The sequence below is a fragment of the Ascaphus truei genome, chromosome 14 (assembly GCF_040206685.1).
Source record: "Ascaphus truei isolate aAscTru1 chromosome 14, aAscTru1.hap1, whole genome shotgun sequence".
In the NCBI taxonomy this organism is placed as follows: domain Eukaryota; kingdom Metazoa; phylum Chordata; class Amphibia; order Anura; family Ascaphidae; genus Ascaphus; species Ascaphus truei.
The window spans coordinates 18,338,143-18,350,618 of NC_134496.1; the positions used below are offsets into that span (position 1 = coordinate 18,338,143).

General features: G+C 59.1%; 2 protein-coding genes across 5 annotated transcripts in view; one reads left to right on the forward strand and one right to left on the reverse strand.

The window, feature by feature from the left end:
- FAU (FAU ubiquitin like and ribosomal protein S30 fusion) overlaps positions 1 to 9,723 on the reverse strand; it is a 30,155-nt gene extending 20,432 nt beyond the window's left edge. The window contains exons 1-2 of one of the 4 annotated variants that reach the window (XM_075569924.1): positions 9,601 to 9,723; positions 6,840 to 6,925 (exon numbers count right to left, since the gene is read on the reverse strand). In XM_075569924.1, the coding sequence (XP_075426039.1) occupies positions 6,840 to 6,914 (75 nt within the window). In that variant the 5' untranslated portion in view covers positions 6,915 to 6,925; positions 9,601 to 9,723. The remainder of the gene's footprint in view (positions 1 to 6,839; positions 6,926 to 9,600) is intronic. The other 3 variants (XM_075569923.1, XM_075569925.1, XM_075569927.1) reach the window with 3 other exon arrangements.
- A 112-nt stretch (positions 9,724 to 9,835) lies between these two features.
- MRPL49 (mitochondrial ribosomal protein L49) lies at positions 9,836 to 12,186 on the forward strand. Its single transcript, XM_075569922.1, has 4 exons — positions 9,836 to 10,113; positions 10,909 to 11,071; positions 11,525 to 11,649; positions 11,745 to 12,186. The coding sequence occupies exons 1-4, from the start codon at positions 10,054 to 10,056 to the stop codon at positions 11,889 to 11,891; spliced, it is 495 nt and encodes a 164-aa protein (XP_075426037.1). The 5' UTR covers positions 9,836 to 10,053; the 3' UTR covers positions 11,892 to 12,186.
- The last annotated feature ends 290 nt before the right edge of the window (positions 12,187 to 12,476 follow it).

The following is a 12,476-nucleotide window of genomic DNA, read 5'->3' on the forward strand; positions in this document are numbered from 1 at the left end:
GTGTGGTGCTGGGGGGGGGCAAACGTGTGTGGTGCTGGGGGGGGGCAAACGTGTGTGGGTGCTGGGGGGCAAACGGGCTGCTCTGTGGTGCTGGGGGGCAAACGGGCTGCTCTGTGGTGCTGGTGGGGGGGGGGGGGCAAACGGGCTGCTGTGGGGCAAACGGGCTGCTGTGGGGCAAACGGGCTGCTGTGGGGCAAACGGGGCAAACTGTGGGGCAAAACGGGGCAAACTGTGGGGCAAACAGGCTGCTGTGGGGCAAACAGGCTGCTGTGGGGCAAACAGGCTGCTGTGGGGCAAACAGGCTGCTGTGGGGCAAACAGGCTGCTGTGGGGGCAAACGGGGTACCACACAGCAGCCCGTTTGCCCCCCTCCCCCCCCCAGCACGACACATCAGCCAGTTTGCCCCCCCCAGCACCCAGTTTGCCCCCCCGCACCACACAGCAGCCCGTTTGCCCGCACCGCACAGCAGCCCGTTTGCCCCCCCCCGCACAGCAGCCCGTTTGCCCCCCCGCACAGCAGCCCGCTTGCCCCCTCCGCACAGCAGCCCGCTTGCCCCCCCCCGCACAGCAGCCCCGTTTGCCCCCCCCGCACAGCAGCCCGTTTGCGCCCCCCGCACAGCAGCCCGTTTTGCCCCCCCCCCGCACAGCAGCCCCGTTTGCCCCCCCCGCACAGCAGCCCGTTTGCCCCCCCCCGCCCCCGCACAGCAGCCGTTTGCCGCCCCCCCGCAAAGCAGCCGTTTGCCCCCCCCCGCACAGCAGCCGTTTGCCCCCCCCCCCGCACAGCAGCCCGTTTGCCCCCCCCCGCACAGCAGCCGTTTGCCCCCCCCCGCACAGCAGCCGTTTGCCCCCCCCCCGCACAGCAGCCCGTTTGCCCCCCCCGCACAGCAGCCCGTTTGCCCCCGCCCCCCGCACAGCAGCCCGTTTGCCCCCCGCCCCCGCACAGCAGCCGTTTGCCCCCCCGCACAGCAGCCGTTTGCCCCCCCCGCACAGCCCGTTGCCCCCCCCGCACAGCAGCCCGTTTGCCCCCCCCCGCACAGCAGCCCGTTTGCCCCCGCCCCCAGCAGCCGTTTGCCCCCCCCCGCACAGCAGCCCGTTTTGCCCCCCCCCGCACAGCAGCCCGTTTGCCCCCCCCGCACAGCAGCCCGTTTGCCCCCCCCGCACAGCAGCCCCGTTTGCCCCCTCCCCGCACAGCAGCCCGTTTGCCCCCCCCGCACAGCAGCCCGTTTGCCCCCCGCCCCCGCACAGCAGCCGTTTGCCCCCCCCCCGCACAGCAGCCGTTTGCCCCCCCCCGCACAGCAGCCCGTTTGCCCCCCCCGCACAGCAGCCCGTTTGCCCCCCCCCCGCACAGCAGCCCGTTTGCCCCCCCCGCACAGCAGCCCCGTTTGCCCCTGCCCTCCCCGCACAGCAGCCCGTTTGCCCCCCACCCCACAGCAGCTTGGGAGAAGGTCAGAGAGGCTATGGCTGTGTGCATATAGGATTGTGTCATCTGCATACATGTGTATTGAGGCTTCCTTACAAGCTGTGGGAAGATCATTAATGAACACTGAGAAGAGTAGGGGCCCCAGAACAGAGCCTTGCGGGACACCACAGGTGATATCCAGGGGGTTGGAGTTAGAGCCTGAGATGGACACATGTTGGGATCTTCCTGATAGGTAGGACTGAAACCAGTGTAAGGCTGAGTCCCCGCTGCCGCTGAGCTCGCTCATGCTTGGCTCTCCTCCCCTTCTCACCACTTCGTTTGCCCCCCTCCCCCCCGCACCACACAGCAGCAGCCCATTTGCCCCCCCCCCCCCCCGCACCACACAGCAGCCCGTTTGGCACCCCCCCGCACCACACAGCAGCCCGTTTGCCCCCCCCCCCCAGAACCACACTGCAGCCCGTTTGCCCCCCCCCCCCCCAGAACCACACAGCAGCCCGTTTGCCCCCCCCCAGCAGCCCGTTTGCTCCCCCAGCAGCTCATTTGCCCCCCTGCAGCCCGTTTGCCCCCCCCCAGCACCACACACAGCAGCCCGTTTGCCCCCCCACCATACAGCAGCCCATTTGCCCCCCCACCAAACAGCAGCCCGTTTGCCCCCCCTCGCACCACACAGCAGCCAATTTGCCCCCAAGCACCACACAGCAGCCCGTTTGCCCCCGCACCACACAGCAGCCCGTTTGCCCCCGCACCACACAGCAGCCCGTTTGCCCCCCGCACCCACACAGCAGCCCGTTTGCCCCCCCCCCCCCAGAACCACACAGCAGCCCGTTTGCCCCCCCCCCCCAGAACCACACAGCAGCCCGTTTGCCCCCCCCCAGCAAGCCCGTTTGCTCCCCCAGCAGCTCATTTGCCCCCCCCCTGCAGCCGGTTTGCCCCCCCCAGCACCACACAGCAGCCCGTTTGCCCCCCCACCATACAGCAGCCCATTTGCCCCCCCACCAAACAGCAGCCCGTTTGCCCCCCCTCGCACCACACAGCAGCCCGTTTGCCCCCAAGCACCACACAGCAGCCTGTTTGCCCCCCGCACCACACAGCAGCCCGTTTGCCCCCGCACCACACAGCAGCCCGTTTGCCCCCCCCCCCAGAACCACACAGCAGCCCGTTTGCCCCCCCCCCAGAACCACACAGCAGCCCGTTTGCCCCCCCCCCAGAACCACACAGCAGCCCGTTTGCCCCCCCCAGCACCACACAGCAGCCCGTTTGCTCCCCCAGCAGCTCGTTTGCCCCCCTGCAGCCTGTTTGCACCCAACCAAGCACCACATAGCAGCCCGTTTGCCCCCCCCCCCCAGCACCACATAGCAGCCCGTTTGCCCCCCCCCCAGCACCACATAGCAGCCCGTTTGCCCCCCCAGCACCACAGCAGCCCGTTTGCCCCCCCGCACCAAACAGCAGCCCGTTTGCCCCCCCTCGCACCACACAGCAGCCAATTTGCCCCAAGCACCACACAGCAGCCAGTTTGCCCCCCCAGCACCACACAGCAGCCCATTTGCCCCCCCCCACCAAACAGCAGCCCGTTTGCCCCCTCTCGCACCACACAGCAGCCAATTTGCCCCCCAAGCACCACACAGCAGCCCATTTGCCCCCCCACCAAACATCAGCCCATTTGCCCCCCCACCAAACATCAGCCCGTTTGCCCCCGCACAACACAACAGCCCGTTTGCCCCCCCTCGCACCACACAGCAGCCCATTTGCCCCCCAACCAAACAGCAGCCCGTTTGCCCCCCCTCCAAACAGCAGCCCGTTTGCCCCCCCTCGCACCACACAGCAGCCAATTTGCCCCCCCAGCACCACAGCAGCCAGTGTGCCCCCCCCCCCACCAAACAGCAGCCCGTTTGCCCCCCGCACCACAGCAACCCGTTTGCCCCCCCGCACCACAGCAACCCGTTTGCCCCCCCCCACCAAACAGCAGCCCGTTTGCCCCCCCCTCGCACCACAGCAGCCAATTTGCCCCCAAGCACCACAGCAGCTAATTTGCCCCCAAGCACCACACAGCAGCCAGTTTCCCCCCCCAGCACCACACAGCAGCCAGTTTCCCCCCCCCAGCACCACACAGCAGCCCGTTTGCCCCCCCCACCAAACAGCAGCCCGTTTGCCCCCCCTCGCACCACACAGCAGCCCGTTTGCCCCCGCACCACACAGCAGCCCGTTTGCCCCCCCCCCAGAACCACACAGCAGCCAATTTGCCCCCAAGCACCACACAGCAGCCCGTTTGCCCCCCCTCGCACCACACAGCAGCCCGTTTGCCCCCGCACCACACAGCAGCCCATTTTCCCCCCCACCAAACAGCAGCCCATTTGCCCCCCGCACCACAGCAGCCAGTTTCCCCCCCGCACCACACAGCACCCCGTTTGCCCCCCCCACACAGCACCCCGTTTGCCCCCCCCCGCACCATACAGCACCCCGTTTGCCCCCCCCCCGCACTACACAGCACCCCCGTTTGCCCCCCCCTGCACTACACAGCAGCCCGTTTGCCCCCCCCCCCCCCCAGCAACACACAGCAGCCAGTTTGGTGTGTGGTGGTGGGGGGGGGGGGGCAAACGTGTGTGGTGGTGGGGGGGGGGCAAACGTGTGTGGTGGGGGGGGGGGGGGGCAAACGTGTGTGTGGTGGGGGGGGGGGGGCAAACGTGTGTGGTGGGGGGGGGGGGGGGGCAAACGTGTGTGGTGGGGGGGGGGCAAACGTGTGTGGTGGGGGGGGGGGGGGGGGCAAACGTGTGTGGTGGGGGGGGGGGGGCAAACGTGTGTGGTGCTGGGGGGGGGGGGCAAACGTGTGTGGTGCTGGGGGGGGGCAAACGTGTGTGGTGCTGGGGGGGGGGCAAACGTGTGTGGTGCTGGGGGGGGGCAAACGTGTGTGGTGCTGGGGGGGGCAAACGTGTGTGGTGCTGGGGGGGGCAAACGTGTGTGGTGCTCGGGGGGGGCAAACGTGTGTGGTGCTGGGGGGGGGGCAAACGTGTGTGGTGCTGGGGGGGGGCAAACGTGTGTGGTGCTGGGGGGGCAAACGTGTGTGGTGCTGGGGGGGGGCAAACGTGTGTGGTGCTGGGGGGGGGGGGGGGGGGGCAAACGTGTGTGGTGCTGGGGGGGGCAAACTTGTGTGGTGCTGGGGGGGGGGGGGGGCAAACGTGTGTGGTGCTGGGGGGGGGCAAACGTGTGTGGTGCTGGGGGGGGCAAACGTGTGTGGTGCTGGGGGGGGGCAAACGTGTGTGGTGCTGGGGGGGGGGGCAAACGTGTGTGGTGCTGGGGGGGAGGCAAACGTGTGTGGTGCTGGGGGGGGCAAACGTGTGTGGTGCTGGGGGGGGGGGGGCAAACGTGTGTGGTGCTGGGGGTGGGCAAACGTGTGTGGTGCTGGGGGGGGGGGGGGGCAAACGTGTGTGGTGCTGGGGGGGGGGGGGGCAAACGTGTGTGGTGCTGGGGGGGGGGGGGGCAAACGTGTGTGGTGCTGGGGGGGGGGGGCAAACGTGTGTGGTGCTGGGGGGGGGGGCAAACGTGTGTGGTGCTGGGGGGGGGGGGGGGCAAACGTGTGTGGTGCTGGGGGGGGGGGCAAACATGTGTGGTGCTGGGGGGGGGCAAACGTGTGTGGTGCTGGGGGGGGGGGGGGGGCAAACATGTGTGGTGCTGGGGGGCAAACGTGTGTGGTGCTGGGGGGCAAACGTGTGTGGTGCTGGGGGGCAAACGTGTGTGGTGCTGGGGGGGCAAACGTGTGTGGTGCTGGGGGGCAAACGTGTGTGGTGTGCTGGGGGGCAAACGTGTGTGGTGCTGGGGGGCAAACGTGTGTGGTGCTGGGGGGCAAACGTGTGTGGTGCTGGGGGGCAAACGTGTGTGGTGCTGGGGGGCAAACGGGCTGCTCTGTGGTGCTGGGGGGCAAACCGGGCTGCTCTGTGGTGCTGGGGGGCAAACGGCTGCTCTGTGGTGCTGGGGGGGGGGGGGGGGCAAAGAGGCTGCTGTGGGGCAAACGGGTACCACACAGCAGCCCGTTTGCCCCCCTCCCCCCCCCCAGCACCACACATCAGCCAGTTTGCCCCCCCCAGCACCCAGTTTGCCCCCCGGCACCACACAGCAGCCCGTTTGCCCGCACCGCACAGCAGCCCGTTTGCCCCCCCCCGCACAGCAGCCCGCTTGCCCCCCCCGCACAGCAGCCCGCTTGCCCCCCCCGCACAGCAGCCCGTTTGCCCCCCCCCGCACAGCAGCCTGTTTGCCCCCCCCGCACAGCAGCCCGTTTGCCCCCCCCGCACAGCAGCCCGTTTGCCCCCCCCGCACAGCAGCCCGTTTGCCCCCCCCGCACAGCAGCCCGTTTGCCCCCCCCCCCCCGCACAGCAGCCGTTTGCCGCCCCCGCAAAGCAGCCGTTTGCCCCCCCCGCACAGCAGCCGTTTGCCCCCCCCCGCACAGCAGCCGTTTGCCCCCCCGCACAGCAGCCGTTTGCCCCCCCCGCCGCCCCCGCACAGCAGCCCGTTTGCCCCCCCCCGCACAGCAGCCCGTTTGCCCCGCCCCCGCACAGCAGCCCGTTTGCCCCCCGCACAGCAGCCCGTTTGCCCCCCCGCACAGCAGCCCGTTTGCCCCGCCCGCACAGCAGCCCGTTTGCCCCCCCCCGCACAGCAGCCCGTTTGCCCCTCCCCGCACAGCAGCCCGTTTGCCCCCCCCCGCACAGCAGCCCGTTTGCCCCCCCCCCACACAGCAGCCCGTTTGCCCCCCACCCCACAGCAGCTTGGGAGAGCGTGTGCGCACCCGCATGAACGCGCACAGTGGGAGAGGGGATGATACAATCAACATTAAAGAAGGTAAGCGCGCCAAACGCACAGCGAGCTCAGCGCCAGCGGGGACTCAGCCTTAAGCATCCTTCCCTATTCCAGAGCTCTGGAGTTTGTTAAGCAGGATAGCATCGGCAACAGTATCAAAAGCCGGAGCAGGATCCAAGTAACCCACTGCTGCTCTGCCCAGGAGGTGCCAGGCATTGTATCCCCCCCGGGAGGTGCCAGGCTCTGTATCCCCGCCCCGGGAGGTGCCAAGTGTTGTATCCCCCCGGGAGGTGCCAGGCTCTGTATCTCTTCTTCCCCGTGAGAGGTACCGTACAGTGAGGGTACCGTGTGGCGTCAACAGAATAACATAGAAATAAGTATAGGTGGCAGGCTCTGGTACCTGTAGGGCCACAGGGGATACAGTCTCTGTATCCAGGGTCCAGAACTAGAGGTGCCAGACTACGTCTCCACCCCCATCATAGGGACTGGCACCATTAGGCTGTCTCCGTATGTCTAGATCTAGGCGTGCCAGGCTCTGTATTCCCGTGCCAGGCTCTGTATTCCTGTGCCAGGCTCTGTATCCCCGTGCCAGGCTCCATCCCCACCCCTCATCCTGTCTGAGAGGTGACACTTACCTTGATCTGGGAGAGAGTCTCCTGCCCGGACACCTCTAGGGTGTGTAGACTCTGAGTCCGCAAGAAAAGCTGCATGGTTCCAGCTGCTGAGAGAACAGAGGGAGGAATAAGCAGAGAGAACAAGGAGCAGACGGGGATACTGCCCTTGCTTGGAGATTGTAAAACCCTAACGTAACGGGTTCCTATGTCAGAGAATCCCATGTTATGGGGATGTTTGTTTGGGAACAGAATACCCTGCGTTATATATGTCCTTATATCAGACAATCGCATGTTGCTAAGGATGTTACCATTTACTAGGTTACAGAGAAATCCTTTATCATGTTTTAACGGGGTCTCACAATACAGAATTAAAGATTGTGCACTGAAAACTTTTTATATTTAGATCGTACATACACTATGTTAAAAAGCATCTATCAGGGTTATTATAATAGGTCAGGTCGGGCTATATCACAAAGTCCTCGGGGTGTTAAACTGAATGAGTTAGGGCAGCGTGTCCCAACTCCTGTCCCCAGGGAGCCCCAACAGGTCAGGTCTTAAGGATATCCCTGCTCCAGCACAGGTGGGTCAGTCAAAATGACAGAGCCGCTGATAGACCCACCTGTGCTGGAGCAGGGATATCCTTAAGACCAGTCCTGTTGGGGTTCCCTCAGGACTGGAGTTGGGAAACACTGAGTTAGGGTATATTAACAGATCCATGTCTTCTAGTTTATGGAATCCCATATTAGTCTGGGTCTGTCTTTGAGCGCACACGCAATGTTTTGACATGTCAGCTCACATATTAAGGTTACTGTATAAGGGTCAAACAAAGAAGGTGCCACAACGCTCACCAACTGAACCGATATTTGAGGTTGCCTTTGTTGCCAAGGTTGGCAACTGGTGCTACCTATGTGCTTGGATAAGATTGTTTATCAAAAAAGGGCAGCAGTTATAAAGATAACTATTGTCCCAAAAGGAAGCACATTGAATGGTGCACTCTCAGGCGGTTAAAACGTAACTTTTAATAATGCAAATGATATATATGTATACACTAGTACATTTGACATAAATGTATGTTTAAAAATAAACAAATAAAATGACAGGATGTGAAGTGTGATCTCTACTGCTATGATAGTGTTATTGTGTGTTGATGCAAGACGGTGTGCTGTGGGGTGACGGTCCAACAGAGTGGTAATGTGTTATAATGCAAGATGTGTATATGGCGATATGGAGTCTATATACTAGATATGAAAGTCACGTGGAGCGTGACGCAGCTCTAACGTCGCTGCCAATAATTACTCCTCATTCATTTTATGCCAATCTCCATGATACAAAGATGAATGAGCTTGTCTACGGTGGCAATTGTAATCTGATTGTAGTAAATACTGGAGTGTTTGGTGTTGAGGTGCAGTGGAGATATAAATCTGTATGCTAGATATGGAAGTTATGTAGTACATAACGCAGCTCTAACATCATTGGCAATTATTACTCCTCAACCTAATATTTTAAGCTAATCTCCACAGTATGACAGCCTGCATATAAGGTATGTGATGAAGTGTATATATATATTGCAGGTTATCTATTGATGGTTTATGTGCGATATTATCTATGACTTGGTGGGGTGTATCCTCATGGAGGTGTCTCCCTGGTTGCGAGAATGTACAAATACATGTCACAGCTGTTATATATTGGAAGAATCTACCTCGGTATCACCAGTCAAAATTGCACAATGAAAAGCTATAACTCATCAATACCTTCTGGTTTGAAATCACTAATTGCGGGGTTTGGATGATTGCGGACTGGGGCATCTGATGTTGTACCACCTGGTATGCATGCAAGCTAATTGTGAAGGTTTATGTAATCGGCATGTTACCAGCCATGATTAGGCACATAAACTATCCGATATCCCCTTTGTCAACAATCGGACAGCAGCCTTATATAATCACAAACAGCATAAATACAAGCTGATTGAAAAGCCTGGTAATACAGTTTAATAACTGTGCAAGTAGAACAATTGTCATGTGAGATGGCCCCACTCCAATAATACAGGCACAAGCCACAAAGCTCAAGCTAGTAACAAGCTGACCAAAGCTATAGATATAGCCCTGTACAGCTCTGTGTTAGTAGCGTTGTCAAAGTACATTATATACGATGCATATGTGATGGCTATAATCATAGAATAATGATCCAACTGGTAACCCCATTGATAATGCACAAATATAAAGCTTGTGTATATACAAACAGCACATATACACGTTGTTTGTAAAGCCTAATAGTGCAGCTTAATAGCCAACATTTACATTATTACAAGTTAAGTTTTATCCGCCTGAAAGTGCGCCATTCAATGTGCTTACTGTATAAGGGTGCTTCAAAAAAGAATACTAATATTAAAAGTGAAGTTATTCCTGGAGCACATGTAAAAATACATAGGATCCTACATTATGAAGGGTCTGTCATTAGCAAAGAGTCCTCTATTAGGGCAAGCCATTAGACAGATGGGGCTCATGTGTTACAATATATTGGATATATTAAAGTTTGTGTATTATAAAGGGGATCCACGTGTTATAATGCATCGTATTCAACATAAAGGAGGGTGGTCATTATCAGGGCTCATATAAAAGTTAGATCATCACATATGGGGGATCCATGCGTTGGAATGTATGGGGTCCTATATAAGGGGTGCAATAGGATCACTCTAGATGGTGTGTTACAGGTGGATATTATGAGATCACTGATAGTGGGGGCTGCTGCTGCCTCCCCCCCATGTCACGACCCCCGGTATTACCCCACGGTCTCTCTCACCGGCCGCTCCGCGTCTCACAAAATGGAGGAAAGGAAAGAGGGAGCGGGAGCGCGCACGCAACTTAAAAAGGGGCACGTGGGCGCGCGCGTGCACGCGGTAAAAAGGTAGCGTAAACAGGCGCGATGCGTTGCTGCCATCTTGGGACTCCCTGCTTCAATAACGGAGGATGGCGTGCAGGGGCATGTTGTCACACCCTACGCTTTATGCGAAAGTAGTACACCCAGTCCTTAGGACGGACATCTTTGTACACCCGACGCCTAGGAGAGCTACCCGTGCCCTCTTGGTTAACGCCACAAAGCAACGAAGCCGTTGAGCATGCGTTTGCCATGTTGGTACACCCCGCGCGAGTAGGGATAAAGGTTGCTTCTTCCAAGTCGGCCATCTTGCTACACTCGGAAAAGGGAACCACGCACTTGTGTTCATTGGGAAGGGAAGATGGCGGCCCCCATGTTGAGAAGGGCAGTGTTTGGGGTAAAAGTCGGGCTTAGGCTGCAGGTGAGTGACATGCGATCTGGGGTTTATATACAGTATGTACCCTGGGGATATGGATCCATCTGTTCATAGAGTTTCTATCTTTAAAGGGTGTCCAGGGATAGTGAGCTTGCATCTATATAAAGTATCCTGGGATAAGGGGGTTTCTGCTGATATAACAATGGTAAAAGACATTTGAGCATATTCACGTCTCAGACAGGTCCCCAAATCTGCCTTGGCTATTGTCCCACACCCACAGTCGCTCCTACCAACCATTGTGGCCAAGCACCATCTCACGGCAGGGGTGGCAAGATTTTTCAGGGGGGTGCAGGCGGTTGCAGGGGCCCTGCGCTCGTCCCCAAGGCATTTAAAATCAAATCGCGTGAGGCCTCTGCAACCTCAAATTACAGAGATCCACCCAGGCGTCTGGACGTGTCTCCATGGCAACGCGGTGTCAAGTCGCCGCAGATCACGTGACATGACCCTGCATGTCATTTGACACCGCACTAAGCGAGAGGGGACACAGGGCAAGGGGGTGTAGGGGCAAAAGTTTACACACCCATGATCTACTGCACTACCCATCTGCTGTCTCTTAAGTCTCCAAAGATACTGATTAGATTGTAAGCTCTCTGGGGAAGGGATTTCCTTTTCTATTCTTATTTTTTTTATTATTACACTTATTGTAATATAATTCCCTGTATTATTTTCTTTTGTAATGTAACCTTCAGGGTGATGTACTGTAAGGGTAACCCCACTGCTGGGAGCCTTATTGCATTGCACAGTAATGGGGTCTGCTAACCTATCTTTCTTTCTCCTCAGCGCCCATGCAGTGGGTCCTCTGCCAACATGGTACCATCATACCCAGGTATCATTGAATCTACGGATGAGTATCACTTTGTGGAGCGTCTCATCCCCTCTACACGGGTACCTGATCCACTGAAACATGATGGTACATCCCCGTCTGGATGGAGTGCACCAAAAGGTACTATGGGAAATATGTCTTGGTCACTGTCACCCTGCAGAGGGACAGAACCATAGCCCCCTTATGTCTGTGCCACCCTGCAGGGGGACAGACTCATAGCTCCCTTCTGTATGTGTCAGTCACTGCCACTGCGGGGACGGGACAGACTCATAGCTCCCTTCTGCCTGTGTCACCCTGCGGGGGGGGAGGGACAGACTCATAGCTCCCCTCTGTGTGTGTCACCCTGCGGGGGAGGGACAGACTCATAGCTCCCTTCTGACTCGCCCTGCGGGGGGAGGGACACACTCATAGCTCCCCTGACTGTGTCACCCTGCAGGGGGAGGGACAGACTCATAGCTCCCCTCTGTGTGTGTCACCCTGCGGGGGAGGGACAGACTCATAGCTCCCTTCTGACTCGCCCTGCGGGGGGAGGGACAGACTCATAGCTCCCTTCTGTGTCCATTTTCTCCTTAGATCCTATGCCTGATCTCCCTTACACCATAAGACGCTCTCGCATGCACAATGTTCCAGTCTATACGGATATTACCCATGGCAATCGTCACATGACTGTCATCCGCAAGATCGAAGGGGACATCTGGGTGAGCAGTTGGCTTCTCCCCTAGCCATGCAGAGTGTCACTTAACCCCCTCCCCTCACTTTACTCAACACATTATTCCTCTCTCCCCCACCCCAGGCACTGGACGCAGAGGTACAAGGTTTTCTGACCCAGCTGATGGGGAAGTCACCTCCTACCCAGGTTAACGAAATCAGCCGCACCATCCGGGTCAAAGGTTACTACGACAAGGAGCTGCGGGCATGGCTCGCCGAAAAAGGCTTTTAACGTGGAACACCGCGAATGGAGGATCAGATGCTATCACCGCCACGCACAATGTGTACTGATAACGCTGCTAATGCAGGAATACCCAGGGTATGAGGAGGGGAAATACTTGTATTGAGAGATTAAAGGAGATTTTTCCAAAGGTGGGGGATCCCCCTGTCTGTTTGGGGGTGATAGTGACTGCAGTGAGATGAAATTCTTGGGGAGAGCCCTGCAGCTCCACTAAAAGGGGAAACGATCTGCTGCAAGGAGTCGCCACCGTATATAGTGGCTCTGGAAAATAAATCACTTTGACAAACCGGGGTGAAAATCATCTTATTGTACTTAAAGGGGAGAGGGGCCGTGTCTGTGTCACGCTGGGGAGAGGGACCGTGTCTGTGTCACGCTGGGGAGAGAAGGGCCGTGTCTGTGTCACGCTGGGGAGGGGCCGTGTCTGTGTCACGCTGGGGAGAGGGGCCGTGTCTGTGTCACGCTGGGGAGAGGGGCCGTGTCTGTGTCACGCTGGGGAGAGGGGCCGTGTCTGTGTCACGCTGGGGAGAGAAGGGCCGTGTCTGTGTCACGCTGGGGAGAGGGGCCGTGTCTGTGTCA

What these genes read in the sequence shown, in the direction of transcription:
- MRPL49 (XM_075569922.1), top strand. Translation starts at nt 10,054, where the DNA reads ATGGCGGCCCCCATGTTGAGAAGGGCAGTGTTTGGGGTAAAAGTCGGG. An exon ending in TGGATGGAGTGCACCAAAAG is followed by an intron (nt 11,072 to 11,524) that starts GTACTATGGGAA and finishes TTTTCTCCTTAG; the next exon opens with ATCCTATGCCTGATCTCCCT. An exon ending in AGATCGAAGGGGACATCTGG is followed by an intron (nt 11,650 to 11,744) that starts GTGAGCAGTTGG and finishes CCCCCACCCCAG; the next exon opens with GCACTGGACGCAGAGGTACA.